General features: G+C 44.4%; 1 protein-coding gene across 3 annotated transcripts in view; it reads left to right on the top strand.

Moving 5' to 3' along the window:
• LOC138566223 (laminin subunit beta-1-like) overlaps positions 1 to 21633 on the top strand; it is an 882924-nt gene that overhangs the window by 454903 nt on the left and 406388 nt on the right. For all 3 annotated transcript variants that reach the window (XM_069643284.1, XM_069643285.1, XM_069643283.1), the window contains exon 4: positions 20995 to 21118. In XM_069643284.1, coding sequence (XP_069499385.1) covers positions 20995 to 21118 — 124 coding nt within the window. The remainder of the gene's footprint in view (positions 1 to 20994; positions 21119 to 21633) is intronic.

Genomic DNA, 21633 nt, shown 5'->3' on the forward strand with positions numbered 1-21633 from the left:
TGCTGTCCCATTTGCATTTCTATCCCACAAACAGGGATAGACATGTTTTTTCTTTTCAATATTGCACGTTGATGGGCCATTAAAAGAGCTATCTCTGTGGAATGCAGTTCTACCTTCTTTATTTATCTATGTATCTGTATTTGTTAAGCACGGAGCCAAGGGCCGGAGTCATCTGGGCCCTGACAGCAAACCAGTGAGGCAGTAGAGTATCTTACCCTAAAACAGGAAGGTTGTAAAGGTTTTTCGGAGGAGCAGATAGTCAGAGATCCCTCGCAGGTGTTGAGGGAACACATTACACAATACTGGAATGAGTACAGAGAAGGAACGTCCTCCGGACCATGACCTGCAAAAAACGCGGAACTACCACTACATTTTGGGAAGCTGATCACAGTTGCCGCGAAGGAACATAGTAAATAAGCTTTGCTGTAAGAAAAACAGGGCCTACGGAATGGACAGCTCGGTGTGCAGTAAACAGAACCTTGGACTTAATGCGGCTTCTCACCAGAAGCCAGTGAAGCTCGGGCGGCAACATAGCTGAGTGGAAAAGCCTAGGAGTATTCAGTGCTGAAGAATTCTGTAAAATCTGGAGCCTCGGCACTAAGAATTCAGGCTGCCCGAGGTAAATGTCATTACAATCTCATTTCATCTCATTTCATCTCCATCTGTAATGGGGCGTGCTACCATCACTTCCAAATAACCCCAAATATGTTGACACTTTGGGGAGCAGCAGTAGGTGGCGAGATGCACTGACTTTGCACTGCAAAAATATACTTTGCACAGTTCCATGAATCAGGGTTTTTGTCGGCAGTGCAAAGTCACTTTTGTGCAGTGAAATGTCACTTTGCACTGTGCAAAAAATTCCATGAATCAGGCCCTAAGTGTTAGCCGCACTCACATCATTCCATGCCTCAGCTCTAAATTGACAAGCATGATGAAGACCCACACTGTATATAAACACTAACCTATTGCTGACACATAACATCGGTTTATAGTGACTGTTTCAACAGTAACAGTTTCGAATGACAAAAGCTCCGACACAAAAGTGTTGAAAAAAAAAGTTTCACATTTCTTTTATTTTTTTTTATGGCCCCCCCCCCCAAAAACCCCTTATTTTACTAAACAAAATTAAAATGAACCCTTGAATATTAAAAAAAATACATTAGAAACTTTTTTTTCTCGAAACTATTGTTTCAAAACTTTGACTGGACACCATAACATCAAAATGTGCATCCTCCCATTCCAAAATGGCACCCATGGAAATATTGTTTCAGCCAAGATGCAATGGGCCAATGAGATGCTTTCTCTACATCACTAAGAAACGTCACAAGTTGCTTGCATAAGAGCAGTGTGCAAACAATTGCACTATCTGCTCAAAATGTTCCCCGGAAATGAAACGCAGAGTTCCTTTCACTATAACAAACCTTTGGGCCCGATTCACATGGTGTTTTATGATGGCGCAATCCCATTGGAAAACGTTCTGTCAATCGGGCCCTTTATATATGCCACACATAGTTGTCACACACAAGGAAAATGCAAACTAAATTAAAACATTATCATAGAATTGTCATATACAAATAAACAATCACACGTCGTGGAAACAAGACGACGCCAACCAAAACAGGTTCGATTCTCGGGTCTGTGCTCAGAAACCTCTTTGTTATTGAGCCTGCTATAAAAAAACTATTTTAATAATAATAATTTCGGGAGTGGCCAACCATTCCAAGATGGAAACTCTGTATATTCAAGGCTAATTGGGTCTATGTTTGGCAGGCTCCACATCTATGAAAAATATCCTAAGCTGCTCACATGTTAGCAATTGCTCTATCTTGAAAGACAAGCAGATGTTTTCATCAATAATAAAAAGCAGAGATTCATTTTTTATAATTGGTTATTTAAAACGTGCTTAAAACCCAGAGGTTTCTCAGCACGGACCCGGGGATCGCACCTGTGTTGCGGCACGTCGTCGTTCTTCCAAGACGAGCGCATTGCCCCCGAGCTATCCTGCCGAGCTTTTTTAATGATTCAATATAATGCACCATCTTACGGCACAGCTCAAAGTTGTCACACACAAAGAAAATGCACACTGAATAAAAACATGATCGCAGAGCATGTTAACACACACACATACGTGCTACACACGTACGGGTAAATAATCAACGTATCGTGAATGTTCCGGCATTTCAAGATGGCACCTGTGAATCTTTTTTTTATTCAAGATGCAGTAGCCTAATGACAGACTCGCTCTGCATAATGGAGCTGCGCCATACTGTAAGGTATCACAAAAGTAGAAAATCATCAACAAGTAACAAGCAACATCAAAACAAAAGTAGCACTTAAAAGACACCTTTGAAAACCCTCCTACCAACTACACAGTTGCATTAGCTTCTGTAAAATGACCAACAATATAACAGTGTTTTCACCCACCATGACGCCATTTTGTTCTGTGCCACTCTGTATGGCAAGAGCTCTGACAGAGAGCTAAAGCTCTGTCTTGAAAGTCCTTAAAAGTTCCAATTCAAAGCAGCTGTATGGGTGAGAGCAGTGGGGGGGGGGTCATGGGGAGTTTGAGGGAGACTGGTTGTCTAGTACTTGCAGTGCAGAACATTATCCAGCAACATACATTGGCCCCCCAGACATGAAGGCTCACAGCTTACCCAAATACCGAAACAAGGCATAATTTTTTTTTTTTTTATTTGATATGGATAATACAATCATCCTTTCAAATATACAAAAAGAAGTGGAAATATACAAAAAAATACAGGTTAACAGTTTAAAACAAGCAATTTGAGTTCACAATCAAGATGAAAATTATGATTGTTAGTTACAGCAAAGGAAAAACAATATCTTATCAATGACATTGAGTTGAAATGATGAATTTGTCCTTGGTTCTAATATTAGTTGACTGATGCTAAGTGCTTCAATACCAAAATCAAAAACGCAATGCAAATCAGGATATAAAGTGATGAAAAGAAAAAAAAAGAAAGACAATTTAAGCAGAATTTTGGTACCAATTATAAAATTATAAAAACCGCAGATACAGTTACATAGACCCTTCGTCTGGTGCGAGTTTGGGAAAAATTGCATCAAAAAAATGGACTATGGCCACTCGCGTACCCAGTCAGGATTATTGGTTATGTTGGACCAAATGTTGTCCATTGACATATAATTGTATCTCGTCAATTGGCATTTATTTAAGTGGATAATCCTTTGATTCACTAACATAGGGCAATACAAAATGCAATGTTCTAATGTTTCTCTTTGAGTCCTGTTAGAGCAAAAACGACAATACTTCTGATCTGTTTGTATCAAGTTTCGTCTCACTAGAACCTCAGTTGTTGACCAGAGATTTAAGCGAAATCTGCGAAATTGGTGTCTGATGTACGGACACGGACATTTTAGTGAATAAAGCGCTGTTACATGCAAAGCTTTATTACCAAAAACTCGAGTGTCAAAATTCTTGTATTTGAAGCATTGCCTTCGAGTTTCTATCCAATCAAAAAGAAAGAGGTTTTGCTTTGCTCGAACCGGGTTCGATAGAATCAGGTCCAACGAAATAGATGCATCAGATAGAGTGTCAATGACTAGACTACACCATGACTTAGTGAAAGTGTGGTCTTGGGCCAGAAGATGGTTGGCCAAAATACCCAGCAATCCCCCCAGAAGCAACACCCAAAATTGATTTCCGAAATAAGGCACACATCTTCCATTTGATTTTGGATTCTAAAGAAAGAATGCCCAATTCATATCGTATTAATGAAAGAGGTGTTCTTTTGGGAAGATATAACAATTGCTTCCAAAAACAATAAGTTGTTCTTGCTAAATATCTAAAGAATCACAATATTGTTCCCCCTGCCCTTTTCATTATGGTGGCTACAAGCAGTGGCAGAGATGCAGAGACCAGACTCAGTTGGACTGCCCTAAACAATGTGTTGGAGTGTCTCACCTTAGCACCTGTTTATGTTCTGTACTAATGGGCAGATAATGCTGGTGGAACGATTTCGCTAGACCCTAAGCTCTGGGTTTAGGAATGCTAATTCACAGTTATGCAATGATAATGATGCCTTACTTATATGGCGCTTTCGCCAATATCACATACAGTATCACCCAACCGACATTGGTACTCGTTCATCGTCCTCGGAAGGATGAAAGGCTGAGTTGGTCTTGCCAGGATTCAGATCAAACACAGATTGCAGCAACGAGTGCTCAACCCGCTGAGCTATTTTACCAGCATGTACTTGACTCTCCCGGGTGCAAACATGACCGGTCAGTCAAGGGCAGAGCGGATTGATTAAAGGGTACAGTGTGACATTGAACCTACTCTTAATATAGGCGCTATGCCCTGTATTAAAGGAAGGTAGCATTTTAGGAATAGAGCTTTTCGGATAGTAACTAAATGTGCTCAGAATTGACAATGGCTCTAACATTGAATGTGATGGACAGGGTTTCCAGAGCTGAGGAAAAACACAATGATATTCATAAGGATAAAGTCAGGAGGAAGCTCCACGTCATTCTGTGGAGCTCTCAGAGTTTTTCAGAGTCAGCACAAGTCACATTTTGGACAGCTTTCCCCAATTGTTTCCTTTGTGCCAATGTTTCTTGTGGAGAGGAAAGCCTTGCGGTTATGGTAAAACGAAACTGCCAAAGTCGTGGTTTAGCAACGAAGATGTGAGCTATGTAGGTGGTAGCCCCCGGTGACAGAAGATGACTCAAGGCCCTAGATGAGGTCTATGGCAGTGCAGCTACTTCGGTTGTTGGGATTGCAGTCTTGGTTGCCATACGTAGTACGCAGGTTGGTCCAGTGGTTTCAGGCAGGTTGGTTGTTGTCTTGCGTAGTCCTAGGTTGCACATCCCACCTATTGCCTGTCCTTTGCAGGAGATGCCAACATTCAAGGTTCCAGACATAGGGCCTTAGGTTGGGTAGTGCAGGTAAAATGCAACGATAATACCGTATACCGTCCAACTATGAATTTGGCGGTAAATTGGAGGATTCAACTCCAGCTATGAGCCACCTTTCTGCCAAACTTTGGCCAAATTACCCCCCCTGCAGTCCAATTGAATGGGGACTAACATTACTACCACCACTTGTAATCCAGCAGTAATACCGTCGGACCAAGTGGGCGTAACGGTATTGCAGTACGGTGGTATGTCGAAAGATTTACTGTCAACATACCACCAAACTCATAATGATCCTCGCAGAGTTAACGCTGCAAAGCTGTTCTCTGTGTACTGCTCCTGTGAACACCACCCGTGTGCACTGATCAGCACGCAGTTGCTTTTCACTGGAACCTGGATTCCTGGTGGTGAGTAACGCAGTCGGTCCTCGAGGGTGAGAGGAAGGGAGAACCACTGTGGTTACCTCTGCTCATTTCTATTCTTTCTATTTCCTTTTATTTATAGAGCGCAATGTTCTCCTTGCCCTATCCTGATGTAACAGAGAGAGGCCAATATCAGAAGGCAATTTATTGTAAAGCCTGATACAGCCAGATATTAAGTAAAGGGAGAACATTAGAGAGATGAGGCGTCTGATATGCATAGGAAGTCAATTTCAGAGTTGTGATATTTGACTAGTAAATCTCCTCCCACCCATGGGTTCCAGAAGGTGACTCGGAGAGTTATCAGTGGAGAGCCGTAATGCACAACATGGAAGGGTCCCCTCAAGGGCCACCTCAGTTTCCTTGCCAATGATTGTGGCTTTTGCCCTTAGATGACCTTAAGGGCCACACGCAGTGATTTGAAGTGAATTCTCTGGCTTACTGTTGGCCACCTTAGACAGTGCAATGCCGCTAGTAGATGGTCACCAGGACCTCTTTTAGAGCGTCATCTTGCCACCAAATTTGGGACTCTTTGGAGTTTATAGATTGCAGATTTAGAGAGGACCAAAGAAAGCCAAATGCAGTAGTCAGGTCCTGAGGACACAAAACTGTTGACAGGAATAATCTGAACACGGATGGAAATGGTATTCGCACCCGGGGAAGAGCACTCAGCCAATCAGGTGGATGGAACAACGGGTGGGAATAGCCAATCCGAAGGCTCTCCCTGTTGCCTCCCCACATTAGAAAAACCCAATTCCCCTCCCCCTTACCCTCACTCCAATGTACCAGCAAGACCAGAGCCTTGCGCTCCGGTCCCCGATGCTTCACCCGTCTGGCTGCTGCCATTATAATAAAAAAGGGACTAGGTCCCTTTTTCAGATGACGGCGGCCATTTTGGAACATGTTTTCCATGGCAGTCATTTTTTTTTTACATTTGTTTTTCTCTGACGGAAATGGGCTTTCTCTGAGTTCTGACTTCACCTCCAGTCGGACGAAAAAAAACAAAAAACTAACCACACCCAGAGAAATCCTTTGCTGGCTTTAAAGCCCATGTGTGCCCCTCAGCCAGGGCGTGAAAGCTATATTCTTATTCTCTACGAATAATTCTATATAGTAAAAAGCCACTTGATCTGCAGGTGTATGTTATGTTAATGAGATTCATACTGTGCCCCGCTGCCATTTTCATGGTCTCCATGTGCTCAGGCGGATCTCAAAAGGAAAGAGGGGTAGGAGATGATTAGTGAATGGGACATGGGAGAGAGCAGAAGAGTGCTTTTGCTGTGCTGTTGGTACCTTCAATTCGGAAAAACCAGTCACTGTATGTTGGGTTTGCTTCTAGATGCCATGGGTTTGGTTTTGTTTTGGTGTGTGATTCTGTACAGTATTATTTTGTATGTCTGTGGTGCACCGTTGGAGATAGAGTGGCTTGTTAGGGGGGGTATGCAGTCTGCTGCATGATTTCCACTTGATGTTGTGGTCGATCTGTGTATGTGTGTGCTGTATTTGGGGGTTGAGTGGTGTTTTTAGGAAAATTGAGAGTTTTAGTAGGGTTGGCTAATGGTGGGGTAGGTGTATGTTCCCTTGTAGGCTTCTTTGTTTCATTTAGGCTGGAATTCCTTACATGGTGGTTAGCGATAGTGCTTTATTTTGTTTGGACGGGCCAGTTTTGTTGAGTTGGTTATGGTGGTGCCGTGGTTTGTGGAGTCTCTACTTGTGTCAAGGTTGGGAGTTTCTCTTAGATGGAATATACTGTTTAGGCGGCGAGTTAAAGTGCCAGCTTTCAAGTCGTTTCCTGATTGTTAGGTGTTCTTCTGTTGTTGGTAGTTCCTTGAGGAGTGAGTTCCAGAGTTTAGCTGAGGTGCACTCGGAGGCTGATTCACCCTATTTCAGTTTCGAATATTGCTTTGCTTCAAGGTGTATGTCATTGCTGGATCCCAGGAACCATTTTGATCTGTAGATTGAGATGTATTCTTGCATGAATTGCGATCTTTGGCCGTGGATTGCTCTGTGGGTTATGCCAAGTGTTTTGAAGTAAATCCTTGTTTTGACTGGTAGCCAGTGTAGGGATCTTCGTGCAGGTGGGATGTGTTCTCTGTCAGTGATTCTGAGGTGTAGTCTTGCTGCCGCATTCTGTAACCGCCCAGAGTTCCAAAGTAGATGCAGTGTGTCTGTTCATGACGCGATGAGGGAGAGGACGGCTGGCGTGTGTTCTGTTTGGGAAGTTGACTAAAGGTAGTATCCGTTTGATTATGCGTAGATTGAAGAAGAACTTCTTTGCTACTGCATTCAAATGTGTCTCTAGCTTGAGGTCATTGCCCATTAATAGTCCGAGACTTTGAACTACTTTGGAAGATTACGGTCGGTTTCACATTACTTTGGCCATGGAATGTGAGGTTGATCCAATTGGTAATCTGTGTAGATGGAGAAAGGGTTGAATCAAGTTTTACATCAATATTTCTCACAAGATGAAGTGGTGCTGGAAAATGACCCATACACTGTGGCCAGAAGTCAGCAGGCCAACATCATGCCTTGTCTTCATCAAGGAGAACCTCCATCTTGCTTCCACTTAATTCTAAGCTATTTCACGGCATACACCTATGAACTGTCTCGAGAAAGAGTTTGAAGCAATGGGCTGTGCCTTTGGTCTCTATCACGCTGCTCTTAAGTTGAATAATAGAGTTTCATCTGTATGAAAGAGCAGCCCAGAAGAATAGGTCATTATTCCTACCAGTGCCACATGGAGATTTAGAAGCAGGGGAGAGAGTGCAGAACCTTCTGGAAAGGAGTCTGGATTCCCAGCGGTATTTCACCCTCAGATTGTAGATTCGGAGCAGGTCCAGTGCCTTCATCTTCCTCAGGTAAGTTCCTCCAGCTGCTTTCATCTTCCTCAGGTAAGTTCCTCCAGCTGCTCTCATCTGCCTCAGGTAAGTTCCTCCAGCTGCTTCCATCTACCTTGGGTAAATTCCTCCAGCTGCTTTCATCTTCCTCAGGTAGGTTCCTCCAGCTGCTTTCATCTTCCTCAGGTAAGTTTCTCCAGCTGTTTTCCTCTTCCTCAGGTAAGTTCCTACAGCTGCCTTCATCTTCCTCAGGTAAATTCCTCCAGCTGCTTTCATCTTCCTCAGGTAAGTTCCTCCAGCTTCTTCCATCTACCTCGGGTAAGTTCCTCCAGCTGCTTTCATCTTCCTCAGGTAAGTTCCTCCAGCTGCTTTCATCTTGATCCGCTAGGTTCCTCCAGCTGCTTTCATCTTCCTCAGGTAAGTTTCTCCAGCTGCTTTCCTCTTCCTCAGGTAAGTTCCTACAGCTGCCTTCATCTTCCTCAGGTAAGTTCCTCCAGCTGCTTTCATCTTCCTCAGATAAGTTCTTCCAGCTGCTTTGGGTTGAGACCAGCGTTTGACAAAGCAGTGTCACAGAAACCCCCCCGATCCCTGTGCAGTTTTTTGAAGCATGCAATCTGACACACTGACACATTTTGCAGCCACCTAATGAGTCAGGGTCCCCACATTCACATCTCCCCAAACTTCTTCCTGGGAAAACAGTGATAAGGTGGATTCCGAAATGAATCTGAGACGCCTATTGGTTCATTCGACATATCTGGTCATGGCTACTTTGAGCTCCCAACCTGGAGACTCAGGAAGGACATGACCATATATGGACATGCTGTCATTTCCATCCTAAAAGGGTAAACACAGCCTCGTTGTGAAATTGGAAACGGTCATTCTCAAAATGAGTGAAAAAAGTGCCTGGAAGAAAGTGAATGCCAGTTTTTGTTTACAAGATATTCATGATATTTGGAAAGATTTTGGGTGCAGACTTTATTGAGAGGTGTTAGAAAACAGGAGGGCGCGGTCCCTCCACTGAAACAGTTATGACATACTTTATATATCAGTATATGTATTATTCTCATAAAACAATGGCTTAAAATAAATTTTCCTCAAGAAACGAACTCTAACACGGCCCTCGGGGAGCAGGTTAACGCCGGTGGAGTAATAAGTGAATTAGTTACCCCCCACTCACACACACATATATGACATTCCACGTGCGTTTTTCTCAAAGAGCGTGTCAGTCTAGAAAAATAGATACCTCTCACGACTAATGGCAATGTATCATATTGGCTGACTACCAACCGCCTCATGCACTAAACGTCAGAAATACAGACTCATAAGTTTGTTCACTAACGTTTGCTCATTACTTTTTGTTCAAAACTGCTTAGCCGAAAGCTTATTCTGCTTATTCTGCTTCACTGATTACTTTGTTGTTCAAAGCGAAAGAGCAAGGCCGCGAGGCTGGGAGTTGTTCGTTGAAACATAACTTAGGCAGCCCCAGAGAGGAATGCCCAATCCCCTCCCTCATCTAGCCTTGGAGGAGAGCAACACGGCATTTAATCATTTCACTGATGCCAGCCAGTCTCGTTAATATGGTAGAAATGCTAGAAAGAAACAGCTAACGGCTTGAATTATGCTTTTCTTACGGCCCCCTTTCCTAAGCCCAGCAGAGCGAGCTGACTCCCAGGACACGAATAGCAAATAGGAGATAGCAAGGCCTGGAATGCGACTCTTCCCCCGTACGCAGCTTGCTCACAAGAACAGAAGCACTGTGTTCTGTTCAACAAAGAAATATGTCTCTAGACTCGCAATGTTGCATATTGTTGCTAAAATAGATGTTTGAATGTGTCATATTCGTCGAAATTGTCAATCATCAGACCCAGTTCAAAGAAACTGTACAATGGGCGTAATGAACATGTCATGACTGATTGCAGGATGTCCATTTTGTATATATGTAACTGGTGTATGTTATTTGCTCTCTTGCGTCCTTCGAGGTCTGGAGACACACGTCATGGGGCGTGAGACCAAGTTGGCCAACTGAGACTATTTGCTTTGCAATAAACACTAGCTTTTGGGAATACAACCTCGTGTCTGACTTGTCAGTTCGTGTGTGGTGATTTGCCTTGTTTCCACTACGCGAGGGTCCCCTAGGGGCCCCTTCAAGATGGCACCCGAACAGGGACCCTCCCCCACTTGTTCCATCGTGTACATTGTAAGATAAGAAAGGCGGAGAGAGCGGCGAGGACGGGACGATCGAGCCGGATCAAGAGGTGTTCGGGGTGCCCCTGTGTAAGTGATGAGACTCCTCTGCAGATCTGCACACATCTGATCCCTGATCGACGTACCTGGCCAGAGAAGAAGGAGGCGAGGGTCCCGAAACGAGGAAGAGCCAAGAGACGCAGACACGACGTCATTGGTTGCATCAGTATACGGACGAATTGTGTCTTGGAAGACAAATTGACTTATCAGGTGAGTCGTACCCCGATTCGAAATAGCCCTGATATTGGTTGCGAGTTGACTTTGCAAAATCAAACGCCCAGTGTAAGGTTGATTAGCCGAGGGTACCTGGGGTATTGTCCACCCTAGCAGGGTTTTTCCGCTGTGCTAGACAATCTTTGGAGAATGGCAAAGTTGCGCCACCTGGGGGAACGCCGGCGTACGAGATGTATGTAAAGTATGGTGTTGGTGCGATAATGTTCTGTGAGATTTGGCATAAGCAAACCAGAAACCAAGAAGATTTTCAGTGGCCGATTAATGGGAGTTTTGAGATTGAGAGAATAGATAACTTGGAGAAGGTGTTGATAAGAAAGAAAGCAAGTCCCGCAGCATTCGATATCCTTAGGGACTGGAGAAGGGAAGCTATGCTTCGTTGGAGAAGTAGAGAGAAACATGCATGCAGGCATAAATCAAAAACTGAAATAGCGGAAGAAAAGGAGGAGGAGGAGTGGACTGAGAGTCTGAGAAGGACAGGTAGACGCAAACAGTTGAACATAGAAAGAATATACCCACAACGAGAATTGCATATGGCAGATGATTTAATAGAAAAAATGTTGACCGATAAAAAGCAGGGTCCAAGACCAGAAAGTAAAACAAACACATCAGGAACCACTGTTCAGCCCCCTCCTGTTGCCCAAACCCCTGCACCCCTCCCAATTGTTCAAATCCTAGCAAAGCCGCAGACTGCGCACATAGCACCTCCCATTAGCCAGCCAGTACCACAACAGTCACTTCCCGTTCCTGTTATGCCATCCGCACCTCCCGCCCTAGAAACAGACACAGTCCCGTCCGTTCCACCAGCGGTTGAACTTGAAACTACGGAGGCGAGATATGGGACTGTACAAAGTGGATGCATAAGAGTGACCCGCAGTGCGATCAGCAAGGAGAGGAAGCAGGAATTGCAAGTTCAGGCAGAGATGTATATAGATGGGAACGATGGGATGACAGCATTGGCCTCGATGTATGACTTCCGAAGAAGCAATGAAAGACAGGTAGTTTTGGAATGCATGGATGAATATTTAGTGGGAAGATGGAAACAGTTAATTGGGAAATTTCAGCCACAACGATTGTTAGATTTAAATGCATTAGCACGTTGTAGAGAAAGAGATGAAGAAGTAAGGGAACATGTATATGGACTTTTTGAGCTTAAAAATTAATTTGATAATAAACATGCTGAAATGTTTACCACACCTGGGTATAGAAGCAAGGACGTTAGGAAAGGGAGGACGCAAAAGGCGATTGTTAATGAGTTATTATTGTTAAAACAGGTGGGGGAGGATTTGAGAGCATGCTATTTGAAGACGAGAGTGCTACTTCAGCAAGTAGCGGGACACAACAGAGGGAGGGGGAACGCACAAGGAAGGAGTAATTCAAATATGCATGGAGGACCGTTGGGCCAGAATCAGTGTGTATGCTGCAGAGAGGAAGGGCACTGGAGAGCACAATGCCCACATTTGCAAAATAGAGCTGGAGGTGGTCAGAGACGACAGCACCGGGGGCACCCAGGAGCAAATGGACCGAATAGAAATAATATGCAGCAGCACCAAAGTAAGCAAGGAGGTCAGAATCAAGCTCAGCATCAGAACACTACCAACCAGAGTCAGGGCCAGAGTAACCAACAACATGGGAACACCCAGAATGGGGGAGCTAGAGGAAGGGATGGGAACATTTTCGATACACAACAAAATGCGTATTACAGCAATAGCAGTGATTACACATCGGACGATGTGTTATTCCCTCAATAGGACAGCCCAAGACAGGGGTCGGAACCAGTGTCTATTCCCGTGAATCAGAAAGGACCCTATGTAGAGATGAGAGTCGGGGATACAGAGCACCGTTTTCTTGTAGAGATGGGAGCACAGAAGTTTTCAATAGATCATCACTTGGTTCCAGATATACCACTGTCAGGGAAAAAGAATATTTCTGTAGGGTTTGCAGGTACACCAGTAATTAACCCAGTGTCCCAATCAGTCCCAGTAACAATAGGTCCATCCACTGAGCATTGTCCATTTCTCTTAACAGATAATTGTGGAGAAAACCTTTTGTGATTGAATTTATTGAAAAAACTAGGTGCAGTTATTCATTGCACTCCCAATGGTGTGTTTTTGACAATTTGGTCACAAGATGCACAGGTGTCTAAATTTTTGTCTAAACCTTTGCCAGGAGAGTTGAGTAAGGTGCCAATCTGTATATGGCCAATAAATGACAATGGGCCTCATTCCGACCCTGGCGTTAACCAAGGCGCTATTAGCGCCTTGGTTGACGCCGTTATTTTTCCGACTCCGCCATGGTGAATGGCAGAATTACCACCCCATTCTAAGGTTGGTGGGGTCGGTAATTCCCCATTCACCAAGGGCCCTTACCCATTCCCATTTTTGCCCCATAGGGCTCAATGGGAATGGGGAATGCGCTAATTACGGCACCGTAAATTACGGTGCCGTAATTAGCTCCTAGGTCCCTTTGAGGGTTGGTTTTTTAACGCCTGCAAAAAGCAGGCGTTAAGTACCAACCCGCAAAGGGAACTCGGAATAGGGCGGTAAGGGTTTAACAGCACCGGTCTCATTAACGGTGACCGTTAACCCTTACCGCCCTACTCGGAATGACCCCCAATGATGTGGGATGCTTAAAGATAGAGCCAGTAAAAATAATTTTGAAAGAAGGGGTCACGCTGCCGCGTATTCCACAGTACAGAATATCAGCTGACGGAGAGCAATATCAGCTGACGGAGAGCAAGGATTGAAAATAATTGTTTCAGATTTGGTGAAATTAAGGGTAATTGAGGAAATTGCAGGTAGTACATACAACAGCCCCATTCTTCCGGTATACAAGAAAGGAGATAACGTGGTACCCTATCATTTCATAATTGATCTGCGCGCGTTAAACAAGGTAGTCGACCCTCAATTTCCCATAGTGCCAGACGTCACCACCATTTTGACAATGATACTTGCATCAGCAGAATACTTTAGCATGATTGACTTAAACAATGCTTTCTTTAGCATTCCAGTGAGCAAGGACAGTAGATATTTGTTCGCGTTCACTTTAGGAGGATGGTCATTCACATTCACGCGCATTCCACAAGGATACACGGAAAGTCTGAGTATGTACAGCAGGGCATTAAAGGACAACTTGATATGCTAGAGCTACCAACAGGTTGTGTATTGCTACAATATATAGACGATCTGTTGATCGCTGCAGACACAGAGACTATTTGTAAAGAAAGTATCATTTTACCATTAACACACTTAGCAGTGCATGGCCACAAAGCCAGCTTGAACAAATTTCAGTATTGTCCAAAGGAAGTGGTGTATTTGGATTACTTACTTTCGAAAGAAGGGAGAAGACTAACGCCAGAGCGAATAGAGAGCATTTCTGGTATGCCAAGAGGTCACACTACCAACTGCACCTCCTCAGAGGTATTCTTCCCTTCCTCTCCTTCCCCCAGAAGCTCACTGTCTCCCGAGCCCTGGTTCTCTCGAAGCTGGATTACTGTAACAGCCTCTATCTTAATCTGCCTGCCTCCACTCTCCGCCCTCTGCAACTCATCCAGAACAGAACTGCGAGACTTGTCCTTGGCCTCAAGCCCAGGGACCGTATCTCTCCAGGACTGAAATCTCTACACTGGTTCCCAGTGGCTGCGAGGATAAAGTTCAAAACCCTCTGCATTGTCCACAAGGCCTTCTGGGGCCTGGGTCCTAAATACCTTCAACTCTCTCTTCCCAAATATATTCCTCCCCGAGCCCTTCGCTCATCCGCCTCCAACTCCCTCATGGTCAGCCGTTTCTCGAAGCAACGAGCTGGGGGTAGATCTCTCTCCGCGGCAGGGGCCTCCCTCTGGAACAGCCTTCCTGCCTCCCTGAAACTTGAGGAGAACCACCTCCGGTTCCGGAAGCACCTCAAAACCTTCCTCTTTGCTTCTGCTTTCTCTCTCCCTCTCCCCTGCTGAACAGCTAATTAATTCTTCACTAAACTGCACTGATCCTGCAACTGGACCACTCTAAACGGCCTTCGGTCCTGGGCCCAGCCACTGATCCCCTGGAACCCCTCTGCACTGCGGGACTGTCTCTGTATCCCTACAGCCCCCCCCTTCCCCAGCACTTGTTCTGCACTTACCTTGCACTTGCCACCAGCTGGCCCTTTTTTTTATTTATTACTTTACGCCACTTACCTTACTGCACTTCCCCCCAACCCCTTCCCGTTGCACTTTTTCCCCCTCCCCCACCCCTGCACTTGCGCGATCTGAATGACACCTGGCCTAGTAGGATTGTTTGTTATGTCTCCCCTTGTTCCTCCCCTCCCTGCCTCGTCGCGCCTTGAAACACCTGTGTATAGGCGCGTTACAAATACCATATCATAACATATCATATCATGCCTATTCCAAAAACACAGAAAGGAGTCTGAGCCATAATAGGCATGGCTTCTTATTGCCGGCAGTGGATTGGAAACTTTGCGTTAATTGTGAAACCAATGGTGGCATTGACGAAAAAGGATGCTGTGATGTCTTTGCAGTAGAATGAAGAATGTCAGAGAGCAATTGAGTTGTTGAAAATTGCATTATGTTCTGCTCCAGTGTTGGGCACATCAAATTATGAGTTGATTTTTGACTGTTTGTATGCGAAAGTGAAGGATGTGCATTGGCTGTTTTGACACAGGAACAAGGTGGAAGAAATAGGCCATGCGGCTATTTTTCTTCCGCGCTGGACCCTGTAGCGCGTCCACTGCCACAATGTTTGTGAGCTGTTGCAGCGGCTGCTGCATCAGTGAAACAAATGGAAGGGAAGGTATTGGGGCACACTTTAATTTTGATGGTGCCACATGCCATAGACGTTCTACTAAATAGAACACAGACACAACACCTCACCTCTGCTAGACTGACTAGATATGAAATCATCTTATTCGCGCCCCACATCCAAATTATGAGGTGTAGCGCTTTGAATTCAGCAGAATTAATGCCACTGCCCACAGAAGAACTTGGTGACAACGAATCACCTCCGCATGATTGCTTAATGGTCACTGAGGAAGAAACCAAGGGGAGAGTTGATTTAAGTGACTCCCCACAGAAAGAGCCAGATGGAGAGTTATTTTGTGACGGCTCTTGTTTTAAATTACCTGATGGCACATCAACTGCCGCCTACGCTATCACTACCCTAGAGAGCGTTGTAGAAAGCAAAACAATCCCCTACAACTCGGCACAAGCTGCAGAGATAATAGCATTGACCAGAGCCTGCGAGATTTCTGAAAATTTGAATGTGAACATATATACTGATAGCCAGTACGCCTTTGGTGTGGTTCATAACTTTGGCCGACTCTGGGCTGAGAGGGGTTTCTTGACATCACATGCGGCCAGAATCCAACATGGCCCTTTGATTGTATGATTGCTGTCTGCACTCACGTTTCCAAAGCACCTAGCAATAGTGAAATGAGAGGCGCATAAAAGAGTGACATGTAAAGTGGGAGAGGGAAACGCATTTGCAGACAGTATTGCGAAACAAACTGCCACTGATTTAAATACCAAAATGATGACAGTACAGTCTGAGGAAGTGCCTTGCATGATAGAAGATGGGATTGCCACTGTCAAAGAAATGCAGGCCAAAGCTACTACTGATGAGATACAAGGGTGGGCTGAGGGCTCTTCTGAATTAGATTTGGAGGGTTGTTGGGTGGACAAGAGAACTAAAAATTGGATGTCGGCGAATTCCTATGTAAATGCAATGGTCACAATGGCCCACAGCCCTACCCACATATGTGCCAAGAAAATAATCCAGCATCTAGCTACGGTATGGGAGAATGGAAACATAAAAAAGAATGCAGCGAGGTTGGTCCAGAACTGCATCACGTGCTTACAGCACAATGTAGGAAAGGGAACGGTGACTCCGACAGGAAGTTTTGGCCCTCCCTCTATGCCTTTTGAGGTAATCCATTTTGATTTCATAGAAATGGAGCGATGCCAAAACTTGAAATATGTTCTAGTGATAATATGCGCTTTCATCAAATGGGTGGAAGCATATCCTTTAAAGGACTGCACGGCAAGGAGCACAGCAAAAGTAATGCTAAAGGAATATTTTTCCCGGTTCGGCCTGCCCCGTGTCATATGGTCAGATAATGGTCCACATTTTGTGGGTGCAGTGATATTACAGATATGTGCAGGTCTCCAGATTGATAAGCGATTCCATAGTTCGAGACATCCGAGTTCGGCCGGTCTTAGTGAACGCCATAATGGAATCTTTAAATCTAAGATCAGTAAGATACTGGGCTCTCCCCGTACGAAATTGTCATGGGGAGGCCGACGAATGTTTGGTGCGCACCTCAGCCTAAGCGGCTTTGCGAAGTTGAGCATCCTGTGCTTAGTACTTATTGTGGCCTTTTAATACAAGATTCATCAGCAGGTGCAGGAGGCTTTACCCGTGAGGTATACTGGTCCGGGGCACGTGCTGGAGCCAGGAGACTGGGTGCTACTTAAAAACTTTGAATAAATGACATTGTTAGCACCCAGATGGTGTGTGCCCTATCAAGTACTTCTGGCAACACAAACAGTGATTCGTGTGGGTGGAAGGAAGGCATGGATCTATGCCACGCACGCTAAAAAGATCCCACCAACGCTGAAAGACTTGCCTGACCGAGACGACCAGAAAGAAACAGCAGCTCCGGAATCGAAAGAAACTGTTGCCAGTCCCTTACTACAGAATATGCCTAAACCTGAAGTGAAGCTTGAAGCGAAGCCTGGAAGGATTGCTATAAAGGAAAAAGGGCAAAGAGTGCCCCAACGTTGGCCAGCTGAATCTGCATCACTGCGGGCCGACACAAAGCGTGTACCACTTTGGCGCCCACCAGCATCTGCCATTGTGCCACAACCTGAAACGAAATCTGCATCACCGCTGCGGCGCCCACAGCCACGTGTTATTGTGCCACAAGACTCTGAGTTTGAGTCTGGGAGTGCACCGGCACTATTCATTGACCACACTGTACCAGGAGCTAAACGGTACAATCGGCGGCCTCGAAAGAAGGAGTGATCGAATCTGCATTTCATTGATCTTTCATCATTGCCTCTGGTTCCCATCATGGATGGAGATGGAACTGGAGGTCTAGAGGAGAGAAGCGTAAGAGTTGTGCAAATCGGGCAACTCAAGACTCGCGGCTCCTTGGTGCGATCATAACAAGCGGACATTCGGACGAGTGCCACAAGGAGAGATATTCACAACGACCACTGCGGAAGAAGGACTGTGAGAGAGAGAATGCCAGAAACAGCTTTAGCCTCCTCCTGCACCACTGCTGATAACAAATTAGGTATAAAGACTGAAAAGTTAGAAAAAACACATTGTCGGAAAAACTGTATGCTGATCTTAACGATAGTTATGTGTGTTATGAGTATGTTAGCACCAATAATGACAGCGTTGATACTATGGTATGTGGAAGCAACGCACCCATTGAATATGCTCTTGTCGGTAATTAATATTTCCACCACTGAAAGCCCAGTTCATGTAATTACTTACACCTTGTCCCCAATGGAAGAGAGGCACAGAGAAGGATATGGGAATAATACCCTATTGCTCATAATGAACATGACGCATGCAGTTTTAAAGAAAAATAATTGCTGGGTATGCACCCATTTACCGCAGCATGCTGGGAAGGGAATAGGTTAGTATGTGCAGCCATTACTATTAGGTTCTGCATGCAGTGCATCACTGAGTGCATTATTTTATGGGAAATGGAATAAGAGTGATACGGGTCAATTAGATAAAACAAACATGAATGAATTTGAGGAAATAATTATGAGACCCATAGGCTGTTTCATAAAGTACGAATGATAATCCAAAAACCTACGCCTAAACCTATATGACGAGATAGATTGTCTCCACCATCCAAAACATCAGTAATCACGTTTTGTGTTAGAGCAGAAGAAAATAAAGATGCAATGCCCCCTTCCTATAAATTGAATTATAGCCCACAAACTGTCCCTTTTTGCCTAAAGAAGAAAGGTTCCTTATTCAGTAGGAACGTTTACTGGTTGCATGAATACAGCCGTTCTCAAAAGAGAAGTCGAACCAGTGTATGTAGGTGATCCTGTTTATTTTATATGCAGAGAAAAAGCGTATCCCTAGTTACCTAGAAACTGGGAGGCACATGTTATTTGGGTTTACTGTTCCCAGGAGTGTTCCTCTTGGAGACAGCAGATGTAGCTAGGCTATCCAGATCTAGGCCGCGAAGAAGTACAGAAGGAGTTTTGATTACAGAAGACTTAACAAAATCATTCGTACCATTTCTGGCCCAAGCAATACATTCCTATAACATAAGGCAACTATCCAGAATATTAGAGAATACAATAAACATAACAAAAGATATACTATACAACATGACGCTAGAAGAAAAGGGGATTAGATTAATGACGTTGCAAAATACAATGGCTCTTGATGTAATCCTGATTGATCGTGGGGGGGTTGCAAAATCGTGGGATCAGCGTGCTGCGTATTCGTAAATGACTCCTGCCCTACGATTTTTGAAGCGATAAGAAAGTTACACGTCCTGAGTTCTGAACTCCATACCATGAATGGGAACTTGGAGGTAGGGTCCTAGTTCTGGGAGATATTACGTGTGTGGGGATGGAAGTTAATTGCAATACTAGTAGTAGTGTTCGGAATATTTATGACTCACTGTTGTTGCATACACTGTCTGCCCCTACTTTGCACTGAGATAAGTGAAGAGTGTATGCATATGGTAACCCAAAAACAAACACATGGCCAATATCATAAAGATACTCATGAAATGAAAACAATAGAAGAATTCATGGCCATAAATATTGTTGAGAATGAAGACACATATAGTGGCATGCAAGTTTCAGGTTCAAATTCAAATTCAGATACTTCAGACACATCATCAGAGGAGAATGCAATGTATGGATAAGGCGTTTGGCCATCGGCCAAAAGGAGGGGTTTGTCAGTCTAGAAAAATAGATACCTATTACGACCAATGGCAATATATCATATTGGCCGACGACCAACCGTCTCATGCACTAAACGTCAGAAATACAGACTCATAAGTTTGACCAATGTGCGGCCATTTTGATGTAGCTAGAATCACCATTTTCTTCACTAACGTTTGCTCATTGCTTTTTGTTCAAAACTGCTTAGCCGAAAGCTTATTCTGCTTATTCTGCTTCACTGATTACTTTGTTGTTCAAAGCAAAAGAGCAAGGCCGTGAGGCCAGGAGTTGTTCGTTGAAACATAACGCAGGCAGCCACAGAGAGGAATGCCCAATCCCCTCCCGCATATAGCCTTGGAGGAGAGCAACACGGCATTTAATAATTTCACTGATGCCAGCTAGTCTCGTTAATATGGTGGAAATGCTAGAAAGAAACAGCTAAAGGATTGAATTATGCTTTTCCTATGGCCCCCCTTTCCTAAGCCCAGCAGAGCATACTGACTCCCAGGACACGAATAGCAAATAGGAGATACCAAGGCCTGGAATGCGACTCTTCCCCCGTAAGCAGCTTGCTCACAAGAACAGAAGCGCTGTGTTCTGTTCAACAAAGAAATATGTCTCCAGACTCTCAATGTTGCATATTGTTGATAAATTAGATGTTCGAAGGTGTCATATTCGTCGGAATTGTCAATCATCAGATCCAGCTCAAAGAAACTGTACAATGGGCGTAATGAACATGTCATGACTGATTGCAGGGTGTCCATTTTGTATATATGTAACTGATGTACGTTATTTGCTCTCTTGCGTCCCTCAAGGTCTGGAGACACACGTCGCGGGGCGTGAGACCGAGTTGGCCAACTGAGACTATTTGCTTTGCAATAAACCCTAGCTTTTGGGAATACAACCTCGTGTCTGACGTGTCGGTTCGCGTGTGGTGATTTGCCTTGTTTCCACTACGCGAGGGTCCCCTAGGGGCCCCTTCAAGCGGTTCAATCTGTAGCCGTTGTTTATTTTGCTTTTTTTCAATCAATTTCTGAAGAATTAATCATTTTCCTATGTGTCAAAATATGATTTGTACAAAGAATCATAAACACTTACATTAGTGAATACATTGTGAAACAATAACTACAGATACAACGATTACAAAAAAATCCTATTGCAAACAGATGTGAATTGAACATTTCGATACAGTCAATTGATGCATACATGAAGCTTATCATATGAACAACTCATAGAGCTAAAGACCATGTAGTTACAACAAAGTGCATGTGTGTCTAACTGTAATGGATTATAATCATTGGCAATAAACCAGGTAATGGTTGTGCTCCAGATACCAATGAGACCAATCCATGGTCACAAAAATGATGAAAGACCAGTCCAGAGATCTGTCCCCCTGCAAAGCTTTTGGGGGGATCAGTGGTTTGACCGGCTCTCTCTCTTTGTGTTTCAGGACTCAGAGAAGTGCTTCTATTGTGACTCTCGAGTGCCCCACGCCAGGGACAGCCACCGGATAGAGAATGTCATCTACCTGATGGGGGAGGATGGAGAGAAGACATGGTGGCAGTCGGAGAACGGTGAGAGGGCCTTGCATAAACAGCAAGGTGTCAAGAAAGCGAGCGCCTGAAGGGTGCTTTCACCACTTCCTGTTGCCACTGCGCATATACTTGTTAATGCAGCAAATGGAAGTGAATGGACCAGGAAAAGTGAAAGTGTCAGTGGGAGTGAATGTGACAGTAGAATGAAGGGTCAGCAGAGTGAATAGGTGAGGAGAGTGAAAGTGTCAGTGGGAGTGAATATGACAGTAGAATGATAGCATCGGTGGAGTGAATGGGTGAGGAGAGTGAAAGTGTCAGTGGGAGTGAATATCACAGTAGAATGAAGGGTCAGCAGAGTGAATGGGTGAGGAGAGTGAAAGTGTCAGTGGAAGTGAATATGTCAGTAGAATGAAGGGTCAGTGGAAGGGAACAGGGCAGTAGAATGATAGCGTCAGTGGAGTGAATGGGTGAGGAGAGTGAAAGTGTCATTGGGAGTGAATATGGCAGTAGAATGAAGTGTCAGTGGAATGGAACAGGGCAGTAGAATGATAGCG

The sequence above is a fragment of the Ambystoma mexicanum genome, chromosome 2p (assembly GCF_040938575.1).
Source record: "Ambystoma mexicanum isolate Mex_15411 chromosome 2p, UKY_AmexF1_1, whole genome shotgun sequence".
NCBI classification, from domain to species: Eukaryota; Metazoa; Chordata; class Amphibia; order Caudata; family Ambystomatidae; genus Ambystoma; species Ambystoma mexicanum.